Below are 18,855 nucleotides of genomic sequence, written 5' to 3'. Positions count from 1 at the left end.
TTACAGTGTCTACAACAAATCCATAACGGAAATATACGTTTTTTTAAAGAAACTAAGTTTGTAATTTAATTACACACCTTAAGTACAACAGCCATTTACAAACTGACATTCTGATCTTATACAATTAATTATATCGGACACGTTTTCCTTTTAGATAAGCTCGACTACTAATTGGTTGTAACTCGTCTACGCCAGAGTAGAAGATATCTATTTGGTTGGTAGAAGATATCTAGGTTGCGAGGACGATGCGGCGGACGGCGAACAGAACGCTAGCAAGACGTGGCCAGAATATACGAGCGTCATATAAGTATATAATAATTCCTTGTAGGCATAACGCAAAATAAAACAAAGATTGAAATCCAAAAATAGCCGTATCATTTCCAATATATGGTGTCAGGACACTAACCTGCAATCTTCGGAAGCGCGGCGGAACCCTGCGCGTTCCTTGCTCCGCCCCGCGCGTTTCACCTTCCCCCGCATCTTCCTCCCAAACATAGATAACTTGTACTCTGGCGCAGACATCCAGTCTGGCTCAGCCGGACTTATGTTTACAAAGCCTCATCTTATATAGGTACCTTTGATTACCCTTAGATGTGGAGAGGTAAGGAAGATGAGACATAAAATATGTCTTATAATGTATATCAGAACTTTATCGCATTATATTATATATTATTCGAGCGACATAATTGTTTTAATTTTTTGATGCATGTAAATCTTGACGACACATCATATTAAATCTACACTAATAAAAATGATAACAAAATTTACTTTAATATTTGAGTTCAACTGCAATTTTTTTGAAATAAGTTTCTTTATACGATTTTTGTGGCAGATACACTGATAATCTAGAACCTCATATAAACCAACACCACAGAGAGGTCAGATTTATCTGGCCTACACTACTTATTTACACTCGTTAATGTTAATGATTGTTATTTCATCAAGCAATCACACAAAGTAATCATACATACTTACTTATTGTTGTAAAGAAACTCTGACTAAATATTTTCTATCGCTCATTTGCGTGCTATCAATTGCACTTTCATTTGTTTTGCTCCAGATCACTAAGCAAAAATAGATTCAAATTGGTAAGATTAAAATATTTTTAACGGAATATAAGTTTGGACAAAAGTAAGATACCTACAAAGTTGATAAAAAAAGTCCACCATATGTATCAACAATAATAAATAGTAATTTAATTAAAATCTTATAATAATATTTTTTAAATACACAAGAAGTTATACTATCATGAAATCATTTGACTTGAATAAGGAAGACTGAAATTTAATATAAATTCTCTCTCATGTATAAATCAAATTCGTATTATTTTTGTTATATTGTATGTATAAAATTCTTTAAATAATTACCCTGCGTAAATAACAGCACTACTGTTTTCTTTTATATATCATGTCAAGTTGTCTTTCTATTAATTTAGGGAAGTTCGAACCAAAAGTGTCTGGTAATGATTTAGCTTTTTGAACGATCCTATCGTATGTAGTTTGTTCGAGTTCCCTGTATATCTGTGGTAACTGTAATTCCTCATAAAGCTGCTTTATTCGCTGCACATGCTGTGGCTCTTTGCTGCCGTAGAATTCTTCAAACACCGCTCGTTGCTCCGTATTGCAGCGCTGTAGCGCTGTAACTGCTAACCAAGAGCATTTGCCTTCTTGTATATCGGTACCCGCTTTCCCGCTTACTGTTTCGTCGGAGAAACAGTCGATATAGTCATCCTGAAAGTCGTATAACAATGTTGGGATAAGTGTATTAAAAAAAGTGCCTGCAAATTTATAATCATAGGCTCATAATTTTTAGGTTTAAATTTTAACACCTATTTATTTTGTTAATGATGTTGGATATACATCGTTTGTCTCCATTGAACTCATGACAACTGACCTGAACTTGAAAATATTTCCCGATTTCCAGCAACACACTTTCGGCTGCTTCCTGAGCTTTCTTATCAGTCTTATTCGTCATATACAAAGCTAAAAAGCAGGGCAGTTTGTACGAGTAGTATGCTGTCTTGTACTTGACGATAGCATAGTAGCGGTCTATCGTAAACAGACTGTAGTCGTTTTTGCTGCGGTGGGCTATCGTGTAGTCTAGGTGTTGCCCTATTGACGTGAAGAGTAGTGTCTGAAAGAGAAGATATAAGTGTTAATCTCCTACAGTATTAGTTTGAACCCTAATAATGACATTATAATATAATTTATCCATAATAAGGTGAGAAAATATCAGTCCAATAAGATTTTCAATTTCATGAAAGCATAAATTTTCTTTTTACCGTAGTCGGCTCAGATAAAGTGGGAAAGGTAGTGCCCTATTCTGCTGTGCTGCTAAGTGCTGGAAACTATACGTCACAGACTATAGCTTATAGTAATTGGTAATAAAAAGTTGGCTTAGAACCTACACTGACTACTTCCTCTCACATGGCGTGGTTAAGTAAAGATATTGGCATTTGACCAATATTGGTGGTATCCGCCGACAAGCAGATGAAAACTAATATTTACTTTAGATCATATTTGGTTATATTCCATTTTAGATATGACGGTTTATACATATTTCAGTCACGCGATAGCACAACATAACTCCCCTTGTACACTCAAGATTTCATATAACCCATGTCTAAAATGGAAAATGTCGCAAGATAAGTTAATAAAGGCTTTTCACAGTATTTTGTCATTATATGGCGCAAGTAAATCTGTAACAACATTAATTAAACAGCTATTAAAAACACTAAATACCTCATTAAACAGTTCCACAATGTTGGTGTAATTGGGTTTATCACCAAGGTAAGTCTTCAAAGTGTCGAATATGGACGTGTAAATTAGGATAGAGTCGTTGATGGCCCCCAAACCCACGTCTGGTATCCGGTACCAGCAGGGGACGCCGCGGCGGGTCGACGAACCGTCCATTACATCATCCAGGACTAGTAAATATGCCTGTAACTGTTTGAAATTGTCTGTTAGTATTTAATAGCTAAATTGACTCGTGAGTGGATAAATATATTGTCCATCTTTTTGCCGTGTGGTTCCCGGCACCAATACAAAAAAGAATAGGACCACTCCATCTCTTTCCCATGGATGTCGTAAAAGGCGACTAAGGAATAGGCTTATAAACTTGGGATTCTTCTTTTAGGCGATGGGCTAGCAACCTGTCACTATTTGAATCTCAATTCTATCATTAAGCCAAATAGCTGAATGTGGCCATTTAGTCTTCAAGACTGTTGGCTCTGTCTACCCCGCATGGGATATAGACGTGACGATATGTATGTATGTATGTATCTTTTTGAAACGATTGTGTGATAGAAGTACTATTTCTAAAACTTAGGCACAAATGGTCTGATTTGCGATTGGTTAAATTTTAAAAAAGCATGTTTTTAGGCAGATTTTAATATTATTTGGACAGCACCAGAAGCTTCTACCTACTTACTCTTTTTTGCTTTGCTCACCCCTACTAATAAATTCAATTCTTTGATCATATCTTATAACTTTACAGAATTACATAGAAAAGTGAAAAATTAATAGCTGTTGTGTGGACAACGGCTATTATGTAATTATGATAGTATAGCTGTGGAGCTATGGTATACTATAGAAGTAGTAATTTATTGCAAATCTCACGGGAATAGTCCTTTTAACAGTAACAAATTTCCCAACTTAAGGTTCCAGATGAACAAAGATCCTTTTTAAGACTAAAATTTGAGAATAAATTTTGAGAAGATTGGTTAAGTAGATAGATTACTTTAAAATTTCGTTTCAGATAAGTTAGGATTGTATGTCTCTTACCATTTCAACACACCATCCCACGACTCGTGCTATCCTTAATGCCTCTTCAGTTATTTTCTCTGGTTCCTCAAGCATTTCATAAGCTAATACTGTTGTCAATCCACGGGTCTTCTTACCACCAGCCAAATTGTATTCCAAAACCTATAATGTTTTTAAGGTAGTTAGGCAATTTTCAGAAAAGTTTAGTCCCCTCTAACAGGTTTAATAAGGAGAAAGAGGGTATTAATATTAAAGTGAGCAATATTTACCACAAATTACAAACAAAAATGTACATTGAAAGTTTTACAATTTTATGTCAGTGGGAATTAGATTGATATATTTTGTTACAGTAAGTGTACCTGCAATGTATTAGTTCTACACACGCAAATAGTACAATTGCTGCTTTAAGTTAAGCAATGGCTATATGTTACTTATGTTACTAAAAAAATACTTGTCATTTTCACTGTTAATATCATAGTTATATACTTTGCAAAACAATAAATAGTAAATACAAACCCTCCTAATCCACTTTGCCACATCAGGCACCTCGGCGAAGTATGGTTTCTCCAGCAAAGTGTCCATAATACAAGGCAAGACATCTTGAAATGTTTCTCTTTCCTTCTTGGACTGGTACATGGACAGATTAGCTGATGTTCTTATTGTGCCTACTGTTTGTATTGATCTGCAAAGAAAGGTATATTTTGAATGAAAGATTTTAATAATACAGCTTTCATGCTGGTCTGGTTGCAAAGAACAAAACATAGAGTTTGCCAGCTGTTTATTTTCCCATACAGATAGTAAAAGGCAATCAAGGGAAAGGCTATAACTTGGGATTCTTCTTTTAGTTGATGGGCAAGTAACCTGTCACTATTTGAATCTTAATGGCCATGGCCTGTCTATTTGAGATTGTAGGCTCTGTCTATCCTGTATGGGTTAAATATTTAAGTATACATACATATACATATATTCCTTGCAGGGTAGACAGTGCCAATAGTCTAGAAAAGACTAAAAGTGATTATATTACCATGCATGTATGCAAAAGTATTTTCTGTTGGAAGCATACTTTAGAGATGTATAATGTCATACATCAATCACATCTATTTTCCTTGCAGGGTAGACAGAGCCAAACTCAGTAAAAGTAATTTAAAATTAAGATTTACAATAATCTTTGTAGACATTTTTTTTATTTAGGTAGTTTTACATCTTCTTGGTTGACTGGTAGAAATCCTATGCCTTATGTGTGCCATTTATATGTTTTTGTTATGAAGTTAAAATAATAATTGATAAACAATGCTAACGAATGGTATAGATATCTTTCTCCCATTTTCCATATCTAAAGCCTTACTGTTCCCTGAAGGTAAGGCTATAAAGAAAAGTAAAAAACAAACCTGTTCATTGGACAGATTCATTGTGCAAAATTTTAGTAAGATAATACATATTTAAATATTTAATTTTAATCATTTATAGAAGCTTATTATCCACATAATAGACTAAGACAAAATTTTAAAGGGCAGAGGGTGCAACTGGAAACATGCAAAGCAAAGATGAAAGAGAAAGGCTACAGTTCCACATATTTCTTTTGAAGACATTTGAAACATGAAATTCAATGGCTTATCACACACTGCTTTATGATGCTAATAAGCTGTTCCCAATGCTATCAAGATGTCATCAACTGTTTAACATGGTAATGTTGTTTGAATGTGTATATTTATAGAAACTTTTTCTAAGTACATGAAGAATTTTAGGCTCTTAGATATGCAGGGCAGACAGAACCAACAGAGCTTGAAAAAGCTTAAAAGCTGCATTCAGCTTAATGATGAAGTTAAGATTTAAATAGTGGTAGGTTGAAAGTCTAACGCCTATAAGAAGAATCCCAATTTTATTAGCTATTTAGGGTCTTATTGAAATAAATAACTTAAATAATGCTACAGATATATTTCTGTAAAAGTTGGTCAGGTAACAGATTATTTTTATAAGTTTTTGGGAAAATGTAGCAGTTGATAATAGAAGAGATCAGTAACGTCAACTCAGTATCTAGTCCAGAATAAAATCGCATTTTATGTTATTATGAGAAAACAACATTGTGTTTATTTATTTATTGTACACGCATAATGCGTGTATATAATTTATAGCCCCGGTACACTTCTAACATTAATATAATTAATTATGTACAAATCGAAGAGTACAAATCATAAAAGCTACAAAATTAACATGTACGTAGGTTTATGAATATAGATGAGATACAAAATAAATTCCTTACCTCGTAAATTTCCCATTGTTATTGATTAATTTGCTGGTTCTACTAATAAGTCTCAAAAATGAGGTGGTATTCATTCTTATTACGGTAATGTACACTAAACTTAAACTTTCACTTGAAGAATTTGGTTTGAATAAAATATTAAACCAAATGTACTTCTGTCTCTTACATTCCAATCTCAACAAATGATGATTATTTTCACTTTTTGACTGCAGTAATCAAAATGGATTAGAGACTTTGCTGGCATTGACATACTTTAGACAATGACAGCTCTTTTTTTCTTTTTATTTTTCGTTTTGGCAATGAAACTTAAAAATGAGCTGTTATTTTTAAGAATGTCGAGATTTTGTTACTCCTTTATTAAGTGTATAGTATATAGAAGTACTATTTCATACATTAGTTTGATTGTTGACCAATGCTCTTAGTTACGATGAGAGAAAACATCGTGAGGAAACCTGCACATTTAGACATTACTGGATGACATGTGAATGGGTTTGGTTCTCCTGCAATAGTTGCGGAGATCAGACAGGACTAACTAACAGCCAACCCAGGATCGTGGTCAATCGGGACTCTCGACTGGATTAACTCCTTATGTTAATAAACGAAGAAAAGTACATAGATAGACAAATCATTTATTTTTTATAGGTTTAAAGTAATAACTAAGTAATGTACAAGTATTTTCTTACATACTTACATAAAATCAGTCCTCTTAAGTTCTTAGTAAGGTACTTCTCGTTATTTTTTTATAAAATTTAAAAAAATTAAAATTATAAGAAAAATGACATGAATTAGGTAACTGCGTTGATTCTCCGCGCATTTTTCAAATAAATTTATTCACCATTTGCCTTCCGTTAGTCCCGTCCCGGTTGCTTCTTCGTCTCTTTATAGTCAGCCTGTGATTATGGGATTAAGTAAGAATGCATACATACATCCATACATAAAATCAGGAGGGGAAAAATAGAGGTTTGGTTATATTGTAACAAATTTATTTTTCAAATATTTTTGTACACTAATGACACTCGTTTTAAATATTATAAATGCGAGGAATTGTGTTAAAAATCTGAGCCTTAGAATCATACTTCCCGAAGTTTAGAACCTAAGTAGGTAGTTTATTACCTTAGTATTAATTGTAAATAATTATGAAGGTTTCTATAATATTTTTAATGTCATGCATAATTCCAAATTATGAGACAAAAATAACAAAAATATTCACACATCTTTTTATCTACTACCAGTGACAAAAATGCATAACTTTTACAAATGACCACAATTTCATAATTTGTGCAATTAAAATTAATTTATGATGCAATGTAGGTACCTACCGTTTAAATTAAGTATATAATGATAGTTTATGAGATGACCCCTGGGTCCGGGATCCAATGGGGCTGAAGTTGCAACTAGGACCACTAACAAAGGAATTTCTTTTAGACATCAAGTACCTAATTAATGTCACAAGTATTTACATTGCATCACAAAGACGTCATCACATTTTTATACTTACAAATCTACAATTTTATTCAATAAAAAAGATATCCTAACTTAAATAAATTATTTGAAGAAAATGCCTAAGTACTTAATTAATACTTCGCCTAAAGATGTTGTCTAAGATTTTGAAAAACAAGTCATGAGGCAAGCCTCTTGTGACTTGCTGTATTTGTGTCCTAAGGAGATCGTAAGTAGCCTCTTCGTATACAGAATATGTGTGTGGTAGTTGCAATTCCTCATAAAGATCTTTGATTCTGGCAACATCTTCAGGTTTGGAACTGCCGTAGTATTCTTCCATAAGTTGCTTCTGAGCGGGTGTGGCCCTTTGTAGGGCAACCACTGCTAACCAGGTACATTTACCGTCTTGAATGTCCGTGCCAGGCTTTCCCATTACTGACGGATCTCCAAAGCAGTCGAGGAAGTCATCCTGAAAACGGAATAGGACTTTAGATTGGACTTATGTCAGGTTATGGAAATGCAACCAGGAACAGTAAATTGAGAGAGATTTTTATTAGTAGTTACTGTATTAAAAGAAATGCAACAATTAGTGTGTAGTGTTTCTCCACACTAGAGATGCCACGAATATTCGGCAATTATTCGGTATTCGGCCTATTCGGCCACTTTTTATGCTATTCGGTATTCGGCCGAATAATAGGTACTATTCGGCCGAATACCGAATACCAAATCATGTAAAAAAGACACGTATATTACTCAAAACTATGTATCTATTTCCAAATTAAAATACTTTAGTAATTAAAATTGACCAGTGGTAAGTTATCTATACATATAATAATCTGTAGAAGGGTCAATTCTGTGCATTGAAAATATTCAAAAAATAAATAGCAGAGGATGTTACTGGATCGATACCAAACCCAAATAAGTGATTTAAAAAAAATTTGTCTATCTATCTGTCTGTATGTTCAGGCATCACGTAAAAACTAACAGTTCGATTTCGATGAAACTTGGTATAATTATACCTTATTATCCTGGGCATAAAATGGGATACATTTTATCCTTGATAAATACGTATAACCTTTCACTATACACGCTACTTCCAGGTGAAGAAAGATAAACTTTAGCAAACTTCGAAAGGTTTGGGAATTGTTTTTCGTTTGCGAACCACCACTTGTAAGGGTCGGCCTACCGATCTAAGCGAACTGTTTTCAAATAAAAATCCAACTGGTTTGCCACAGCACTCTTCTCCACGTTCACCTCATCATTAGCATTTCGCATATTATCTGTTGCGACTTCCTCAAAGCAGTTCCAGAAACTGTTATGTATTTCAATAGTCCGATCATTTTCTATCGTATCTTTTTTTTTAAAAAGTTTGTTGTGCATAAACTGGCTGTGCATAAGGGCGTGTTGGTCCCGACATTAATGTATGGGAGTGAAATTTGGGTATGGCAAAAGAAGCACGAAAGCAGAATAAATGCAGTGGAAAGATTTTAGGGATGTATTTCGTGCCGAATATTCGTCGGCCAAATATTCGGCGCTTCGGCCGACCGCGTTGCCGAATATTCGGTATTCGGCCAATTCACTATTCGTGGCAACTCTACTCCACACATATTAATGACTGTGTTAATCGCTAATCCCATTTTCTTCAGGAGATATCGAAAATTAGAGAAATACTTGTTTAAAATACCAAAAGTATAGGTACATTTGAGTTATTAACCCTAGAAAGATAATCTGCGTCAAATTGACGCATGTGTTTTCGAATTATTGCTGTCTCTTCCTAAATAGCCCGAATCTGTCGCTGTGCCTTCGGGACATTTCATTCGTCACTAGGAGCTACCGGGAGGCGTACGTATCGCTAAGGTAAGTGTCACCGATTTTGAAATATAACGTTTGAGTGAGTCAAAATGACGCATGATTATCTTTTGCGTGACTTTTAAGACTTTAATTCAAGTGATCCTTTTTGTGTTTTATTGTTTTTTATTTATTATTTCGCACGTTGTATTATTGTTTTCTTTTTTATAGATATTGATACCTATATTTACTATTATGGGGAGAAGAAATTTGGACGAAGACAATATCCTGGCCGCTCTTTTGCAGGGTAAAGATGAGGTTCCTTGTGAGGATACTGATGGTGAAATCTCGGACCACGAAAGCAAAGACGATGTGCAGAGTGACTTGGAGGAAGGTTTTGGACAGAACAGCTATGAGAAAAGATAATCATATGTCCACAGATGAGCTCTTTGATCACTAGACCAAATGTGTTCTTTGATGTCCTGTAGCAGGAAGACGAACAGATGGCAAATGGCATTATTGTACGGAATGATAAATATTGCGTGCATAAATGCTTATATTATTTATTACCATAATGTTTGCGATAAAGGTGAAAACCCCTTAAGTCGTAAGTTTATGAAAAATCTTAGCAGGGGACTGTCTTCAGCGTTTAGGACTAAGCGCTTAGAAGATCCTACTTTGAAGAGATATTTGCGCGATCATATATCTAATACGTTACCTAAAGAAGTACCATGTTCATCAGAAGACATCCCCAAAGAGCCACCCTTTAAAAAATGCACTTACTGTGCTTGCTGTCCCTCTAAAATAAGATGAAAGGCTAGTGCGTCGTGCAAAAAATGCAAGAAAGTTAATTGCCGAGAGCACAATATTAATGTGTGCCAAAGCTGTGCTTTTGTGTATTATTTTATGTTTCTATTATATGTCAGATGTTCTTTAATCATTTTGTGATAAAAAAAGTCTAATTATTATATAAAGAAAGTACTTTTATGATGGTAATACCATTTTTCAAAATTTTTTGTTGGTTTAGATATAGAAGAGGTTTAAGTTAATTTTTTTTCTTAAAAATAAATAAATATAATTTAAATATTTGATTTTTTTCTTATTTGTATATGTGTAATTATGTATATTAAACAATATTTCATTCAAAATAATAAATACAATTCGACTTATAGTCCGGAGAAAATATGCGTAAATTTGACGCATGATTATCTTTTACGCGCATCAAAATAAGATTATCTTTCTAGGGTTAAAAACCTAGGATTTAATACAGTCAATGTCAAGTTGTGAACTTACCTGAATTTGGAAGAATTCACCCATTTCCAAAAGAATGGTTTTCGCTTGTCTATGTGTCTCGGGGTCGTCGACCCCCGCCATCAGCAGAGCCAGGGTGACTGGCATTTGGAAGGTGTAGTAGGCAGTCTTGTACTTGGTGATGGCTTCGTATTTGCCCATGGTGAACTGGGAAAGATCTGGCTTGTCGGTCTTCATTAAAGATTTGTCTAGGTACTGTCCGATGGAGCACTTGAGAAGCATCTGTAAAGATAGAAATACATGATGTTAGATAGATATTTCTGGAGGATAGCATCACTAGTTACAATGTAGGTATGGTTAGTCAACTTTACGAACGGAATTCTATTATCAGGGGCACTTTAAAAATGCTTCGATTACTAATACCGGATCATAACTCGGTTCGGTAGTAGTTGTCAAAACAAGTGACGAAAACACCAACAATCGCCTTCCTATTAGAATTTGGCAAGCTACAATTTTACTTTTAAACCTTTGACACCAAAGTATGCTAAATTGTAGAATTAGTTTACGATGCAACCTTATGGATATTATGATAAGTGGTGAAGCTAAGTAGAATCTAAAAGTACTTAAGCACTTAGAACTAATTCATGAAGATCTCATAATAACCTATTAAGTTTTCTATCCCCAATCGTATTAACATTAGGTGACACCCTAAAAATCGGTAAAAGAATATAAAAATTTCTGCAATCTTACCTCATTGAAAGTCTCCAAGACGTTCTTATAATAGGGCTTATTTCCGAAGTGTCGTTTGAGGGTGGAGAACATGGCGGACTGGACCAGCAGGGCGTCGTTGATGCCTCCGAGGCCGACGTCCGCGCGCCTGTACCAGCAGGGCGCGCCTCGGCGCATGTCCGTGCCTTCGATGATGTCGTTCATAAGCAACTGTTGTGTGTGGAACTGCAACAGAAGAAATTAATTGTTTAATTATACCTACATAAACATATAATAACGTCTATATCCCTTGCCGGGTAGACAGGAGCCAAGTCTTGATAAGACTGAAAAAATAATGAAATTGAAATTTAAATAGTGACAGGTTTTAGTCCATCGTCTTTCACGACATCCTTGCGAAAGAAATGGCTACTCTATTTCTTCAAATCCTATATTATATTATTAAATGCCGGGAACTACACGGCTCTAAAAAGATATCTCCGAAAAACTTCAATAATAAAACTTGACATCAAAAAATTCCACTTTGATTAAAGTCATGGTCAAAAAGCAGGTTTTCAGTGAAAAACGGGATATTAAAATGTCAGATGGCTCATAAGTTACATAAGAATAATTTTCTGCTAGACATGCCTACCTACTCGTACATTAAGAGATAAATTTTAAAATGATGTTCTTTGAGATGATGACGGTGGAGTAGAGACGATTCTGTTTTTTGACCAAAAAGCCTGAGTATATATCTAGTCGAGGACCGATGACGGCTATGAGTTAGGTATGATAAGGGAACATGAAATTCTACAATAAGGACGAAAAAAAATTCCGAAAGATTGTCTCGTATTTAGAGCCCAAAACGCATTGTAATAAACTATAATCATAAAAACCGTAGTCTAACTAACTAGAAACTATTGGTTAAATAAAGTGAAATGTAGTCAAACAGCGAAATCTGTGTTGCGAAATATTTAAAGAAATCTATGCATATAGCAGTGATTTATTATAGACACTAGCTGTGCCCGCGACTTCGTCCGCGTGGAATAGTTATTTTGGGCATCATATTTATTCAGGGCGGTCAGGCGGTCACGCGTATTAGAAAGAACGCTGGTTCGCCGTATTAAATGTTTCGCTGCAAATTGCTTATAACGACTATATCTCAAAACCTATTCGTCTGATTTATATACTGTAAATGGCAATTTTAGTCTACATGAAAAGCCGAAAGTAATAAACATATTTATTTGGATAAGGATTAATACTGATTTAAAGAAAATTGGTTTCAAAATAATTTATGTTTATAATGAAAAAATAATCTTAAAAAATGAACATAAAAGTGGTTATTGTAAGTAAATCTTAAGAGATAGATATATGCTCTCGCGGACTTTTTTGTGGCAAAAAATGAGTACTTCACATCTTTAGTACATTGTTTTACTATATCTTTGTTGGTTTGCGCAGCGTTCGCGTGGAAAGCTCGCAGATGGCCGACTCATTCAACTTTCACCTGCATTGTTGACGTTTCCCGTAGGAAATCCGGGATAAAATGTAGCCTATAGTCCTCCTCGATAAATAGACTATCTAACAGTGAAAAAATTATTCAAATCGGTTCAGTAGTTTCTGAGATTAGCGCGTTTAAACAAACAAACAAACAAACAAAACAAACTCTTCAGCTTTATAATATTAGTATCCTATTTTTAGAAAAAACACTTTAACTAATCTTTAAAAAAATAAATAAATGGTAAAAACTTTTACGTCAAATGGCTTATAATAATATGAGATTCATATTTTATAATGAACTGCCTGTTCTTAATGCTGATAACGACTGCTTATTATTCCTAACATGTGAATGTAAAATTTAAAAATTCATGAAGTTAGGACTCTTCGTCATTTTTATTGCACGTGATGTGATATAGAAATAAATTATTGCTTTAGACGCGTGTCTCGCTTGTCATCCACGTGCTTTAGATTTAGATAATATTGCTTAGCTTGGCATTATGATAACAAGGATTCCACTTTGTTCAACTCGATAATATCACCCGAGTGAATAAAAGGGAATTTTTTTTACCCTCTACACCATTACACATCAAGGAAGACTTTTACCCAGGTGAAAAAATTCGCCGTGAAAAGTCGCTTTTACCGTTTACAAAAGCGAATTTCTTCAACATGAAGTGCAACACGAAGAAGGAGGATGTTTAGTGATAATAATGTTAAAAATTAAGAAAATTATTTTTGGAAATGCTAAAAATGTTAGTAAAGATAAGCAAAAATCGTTAAATGAATAAAGAATTTTATCGTCCATTCGTAACACCAAGGCCACAGTGCTAAACTGAAACCTGATAATCTAATCAGTTTTTGGTTATTTTGTCGATGTGTTGTTTTGTTCCTTTATAAGGTACAGTGGTTTGTGACACTTTGGTTTTGGTCAACAAAAGTTGTTACTTATTAGTATTTAATAATACCTACTTAAATAAGCTCAAATAAAGATATACCTGCTTGTTTTACTTATAAAATATAATTTGTAAATATATGAACTTGGTAATGCACGTCTTATAATAGGTATTAAGTTTAAAATGAGTAAACAATTAGTAACTAGTTACTTATGTGTAACATTTAGGTAAATTTTAAATGGAAGGAAACAACCAACTATTTATAAGTAATTCAGTTTACGTAAGCTGATAAAATATTACATAAAATTAAATGTTTACTGAAATTGATATCTCTACAAATGTATCTCATAGATAATATTTTCCGTTTGTAGATAGGTACAGTATGAGTAGGTACTTATGTACCTACCTAAATTGTAGTATGTTCCGAATATGGGTAATGTAAATCTTGCTCTGTTTCAAGGTTGCTGAACCATATAGGTAGGTAGGTATGTGGACTTAGATAAATTTAGAATATCAATAAGATCTGTCGTCAGTAATTAAATAAAAAACTACCTGGTTAGTTATACGTATATATAGTGTCCAACATATTATTTAACTTTACTCAATCACCATTTTTGTCAGTTCGAAGTAATAAATCAGTAAAATAAATCATAAACTTACCATTTCTGTACACCAGCCCATTATGTTCGCCAAATGAACATTCTCTGGTGTAAGATTTTCACTTTTTTCAAGCATCTTATATGCAAGTACGGTAGCCAGACCTCGATTCTTTTTGCCGTTAGGAACATTGTACTGTAAAAGCTGTAACAAAAATATATCATTTACAAATAATGTTTCCACTTTATTGTTTTTGATAATGGAAATGAGACATTGTTTAAAAAGATGTGTGTTCGATTTATGAATCAATATTTTGATGATTAATCTGTATTGAACGGTGGTGATATCATATCATGCACAGGTCGTGAATAAAGATTTGAGAAAACAGGTCGATTTGAATAATTCCTACGTATGTGTTTCCTATCTCATATGGTAACAAGATTAATCGCTTTATTGGTATAACAACAACAATATAAGAAAAACGAACATGGTTGTAATAATCATATTAAGAATGCATTAGATAACAAAAGGACGTCAATTGGTGTTAATAGACCATAAGTGTTTTCCATCAAAATGGCGCAAAGTAGAAATAAAACTTTCATCACGAAACGATCTATTAATAAACTCATTATTATTTTGTTTCAATAAGGTTACTTAGCATAACTAAAATATTAAAGTAAATAGCTGCGTAGAGCATGCTTGAAGATTTTCTTATTAGATACTTACTTCAGCATTTGATAAAAATATGATCAAAAATTTTTGAACTTCTTTTCGCCTAAATATTCGAAATTTATTCAAGTGGCTACAGATTCATAATATTAGCATTCATTAAATACCTACATTTAAACAACACAATGAATTTACACAAGTAGGTACCTATATTAACACTTTGAGAACAAGTTTTAGCACAACTCAAAGTCCACAATGAGCATAATAAAATAAGACTGACATAACAATAGACGTACCTTAGCCAACCACTTGCTGGCTTCTGGCACATCATCATGCTTGCCAGTCTCAGTGAGGTCCCTGATGATGTCCGGGAAACACGCCATGAACTCCCGAGACTGGTCCTTGGAAACGGCCAGTCCTCGGGTCGCCATGGGCATTTCCTGGGAAGTCAGGGTCGACAGGAATCTAGGGATTAGAAAAGCCGGGGTAATGATTGCTGCAGCGTTAAGAAAGAATATAGGTAGGTAGGTACCTACTAACGTCTGCTATGTTAAAAGAACTACGGATGTCGTTATTCATCACAATATACTTACAGCAGCAAATTTGTTGTTTCCAAGGTTAATAGTTTTTTCGTGTTGTAGATATGTAGGTATTTATATTATTTTAAAAGGATTAGTTAGATTTATGCAGAATTTTATAAAGTGAAAATTTTATAACCAGAACTTTTAATACCTATGTAAGTACATATTTCAAGAAATTATATCTACATCTCCATATTTTCAGGATGAATTACCTAACTATATGCTGAACAATTGGTTTTTTCTTTCTGAAAAATTTAAAATATTAATTTTAAGACTAAGTTTTGTTAGATAAAAACAAACCATATTCTTTTAATTATTTTAGACACCTTCATAAATATTTTTTATTATTATTGTCTGTTTAGATAGGTATTAGATTTCTAACTACACATAAGTCGCTCAATTTAATTACGTCTTTGAAAATAATATGTATCAGCAAAAACTTGAAAGACTGGATTTGTCCGAGGCCAAGCATCTTAACAAAAAGTTCACTCACGTCGCTAATAAAGACTCCGATTCTAAAAATAATTCTAACTTTAGTCTGACTACGTGACAACTTTAGTAATTTAATGCAGCTAATATGGGCATTCACGATGTAAAGAAATTAACTCTAATTAACGAACTCAACGAGGCGTTTCCCATTAAACATTCTGCGCAGAAAATTTATAAAAGTCTACTATATATAAAAAAATAATAATTGTACCTCTATAGTTAACCACTGCATATTTAACGATTTAGCATGACCCTTGTGCATGATACGGCTTCTGCGTTACGCAAACTTTATGTCGCTCCGGTTACAAAGTTCACTGACCTGTGATATTTCTGCAACTTCAGCAACCTCTTCGGAATACCATCCTCGTGGGGCTGCGGCTTCAGTACAGTCTGGTCCAGCCTGGGAGCCATGGCATCGGAGTTCGTTACACTGGTCGTCTTGCTGATTTGCCGGCTGATCTCCTTTTTGTAGATCTGCAGAATCTTCTCCAAACTCTTTTTCGTTGAAAACATTTTGATCTCCTTCCTTTATTATCTCAAAATTAAATGCTTCAGTATCGCCGTGTTCTAAAGTTCTGATAAGATAGTTATTAACTCTGTAATTATATGCAAGCGCAATGTCTGATCTGTACGAGAACGTATGACCGACTGATTCTTTGTTATGTTTGCCTTCTTGTACCACGACTACGATTCAAAATAAGCACAGTGTCGGCTGCACTGTTTACATTTGTTTCATCGATATCGACGTTCTTATCACCACCTTCTTTATTTGTACTGGCTAGCGTGGTTGAAATATGGACGGCTACTAATTTGTTGGATGTTATGTTTTAAATGGTGGAAAATTTTAGCAATTAACAAGTAACGATTTCATTAAGACATTAACAATGTATAATGATTCTTTTCAATGTTAAATCTACTGATAATTACCTAATAATACCTATAACGTCACCGAGGTTGAGTAAACCAATAATCCCTTCTGGAATATATATAAAATTATCAAGAACTCGTTTAGTAGATTCATCGAAAGCGTTGTTAAAACCAAAATTAAACTAAATATCTAATTGTCGATAAAACATAAAACATCCTTATTATCAATGCGCACGCAGCAAAACAAACCGGCTGCCTGCCCCCACTCCGGGAGCCGAGCCACGCGGGCGACGTCACGTAGGCACCACAAGCCGGCCGGAGACACCCGAGCGTGCGCCCGGCGCTTCGCCCCTCTCCCTTCTGTGACCTGTTTACAGCTTTCCAATCAGATGATATTTGCCAGGGGCAATCGAGAAGTTCATGGTGATATTTTGATGAATTTACAGGGACATACTAAGTATTAGTCGGTATAAGACCTACAGACAGAGCAACTGAACCGATTGTTTCACTTTCAGTAAATATAACATTGACATACCGTGTAGAAGAACATCATTTAGTTGAGATGATAAGGCTTGAAGTAAGAATAATCTCAATAATACAGTGATTACGCTAATAGAGTAAGATCCCAGAGCCGTAAGACACAACTTATTTTCTAAAGAATGGATCTTTCGATTCTCAGTAGTCTTTCATGTACTTTTAATACCTGCATGTTTGTGAGACTTGCCCGGTGACACCTGCGCAGGTACCAGGCGAGAAAGGTAACTAAAAATCACAGTTACTTAACTTAAATTTTTATGACTGATTTTTATATATATTTTATAGACTATTACTCTGAAGTCATATCAGAGAAGTCAGACGCTTTCCATGCGCCAGAACTTTTGTCAGACGCTTTAAAGCTCTATCAAAAAAAAATTAACTTAATTTATTTTTAAATGTCTGACTTTTATATATGTTATTCAGATAACTATTACAAAGTTGTATTAAATCAGTCAGACAGTTTGTAATGACCAAACATCCCTCAAACACAAGAATTACTCAGCCTCGAGTATGAGCGCGATAGCAATGCGCATGCGCGTCAGAGTAAAATATCTAATTTTTGAAAAGTACTTACTGTTTTCAATTTCATATTTTTGCATATCTATTCAAATACGATGAAATTTATAATTAAAATAATAATTAATCATTTTTAAAATAATATAATATATTGCATATAAATAGGGGAATATGATTTTTTTTTGTAGCAATAGCCTTTCAAAAAAATTTATTTTTATTTTATTTAAAAAAATATATCTATTATAATAATTTCAATAAAAAAATAATTAATTATGATTAATCAATTGAATAATTATTTTATTGTCTCTTTATCATCTTCATCATCAAAATAATTTTCATCATTTATTAAATCTCTATACTGTCCATTCAAGTCATCGTCCTCATCATCAGTTAGATTGTCGTTGCTGGCAGAATTTTCCGTAAAAATAAAATCATAAACAATTAAAAAATTGTATAGTAATAGTAAACCTATAACATATAAATATAAGTGAAAGGCGACTAAGGGATAGGCTTACAAACTTGGGATTCTTTTTTAGGCGATGGGCGAGCAACCTATCACTATTTGAATCTCAATTCTATCATTAAGCCAAATAGCTGAACGTGGCCATTTAGTCTTTTCAAGACTGTTGGCTCTGTCTACCCCGCAAGGGATATAGACGTGACCATATGTATGTAGTCTACTTTAATTCGACACCACCGCAACGGCTTCGATGGTCCAGTGGTTAGCGCCTGAGACTGTGAAGTTGGCGGTCCGAGTTCGAGTCCCAACAATAACAAGATACATATATATTAATTTTTATTAAAAATATTTTTTTTTGTGTTGTTTGAGTATTTATTAAAAAAACTGAAAATCTAAATACTACATATAATCATACGGTAAAAATATTTTGTCTGTACATTTAATATTTTGACTGAAACAAATAGAGAATTTTTTTTTACATTTTTTGTCTGTTTGTCTGTATCAGACTGTATGATTAAGATTCAACTCGAACTTTACGCGGACGACG

The 18,855-nt window shown here is 33.9% G+C and overlaps 1 protein-coding gene across 1 annotated transcript; it reads right to left on the bottom strand.

The window, feature by feature from the left end:
• Positions 1-1,172: 1,172 nt before the first annotated feature.
• Positions 1,173-16,615, bottom strand: LOC106132537 (uncharacterized). Its single transcript, XM_060949750.1, has 12 exons — positions 16,248-16,615; positions 15,155-15,323; positions 14,253-14,393; positions 11,251-11,454; positions 10,543-10,782; positions 7,598-7,930; positions 6,022-6,227; positions 4,278-4,443; positions 3,783-3,923; positions 2,742-2,945; positions 1,894-2,133; positions 1,173-1,730 (listed from the first exon to the last, which is right to left on the bottom strand). Exons 1-12 carry the CDS (start codon positions 16,439-16,441, stop codon positions 1,386-1,388), a joined length of 2,583 nt encoding a protein of 860 aa, XP_060805733.1. The 5' UTR covers positions 16,442-16,615; the 3' UTR covers positions 1,173-1,385.
• Positions 16,616-18,855: the final 2,240 nt, after the last annotated feature.

This window comes from Amyelois transitella, chromosome 19 (assembly GCF_032362555.1).
Source record: "Amyelois transitella isolate CPQ chromosome 19, ilAmyTran1.1, whole genome shotgun sequence".
Classification (NCBI taxonomy): domain Eukaryota; kingdom Metazoa; phylum Arthropoda; class Insecta; order Lepidoptera; family Pyralidae; genus Amyelois; species Amyelois transitella.
This window is presented reverse-complemented; position numbering and strand designations above follow the sequence as displayed.

What these genes read in the sequence shown, in the direction of transcription:
- LOC106132537 (XM_060949750.1), bottom strand. Translation starts at nt 16,441, where the DNA reads ATGTTTTCAACGAAAAAGAGTTTGGAGAAGATTCTGCAGATCTACAAA. An exon ending in TCTTGGAGACTTTCAATGAG is followed by an intron (nt 10,783 to 11,250) that starts GTAAGATTGCAG and finishes CTATCTTTACAG; the next exon opens with ATGCTTCTCAAGTGCTCCAT. An exon ending in AACAATGGGAAATTTACGAG is followed by an intron (nt 4,444 to 6,021) that starts GTAAGGAATTTA and finishes CTTTCTTTGCAG; the next exon opens with ATCAATACAAACAGTAGGCA.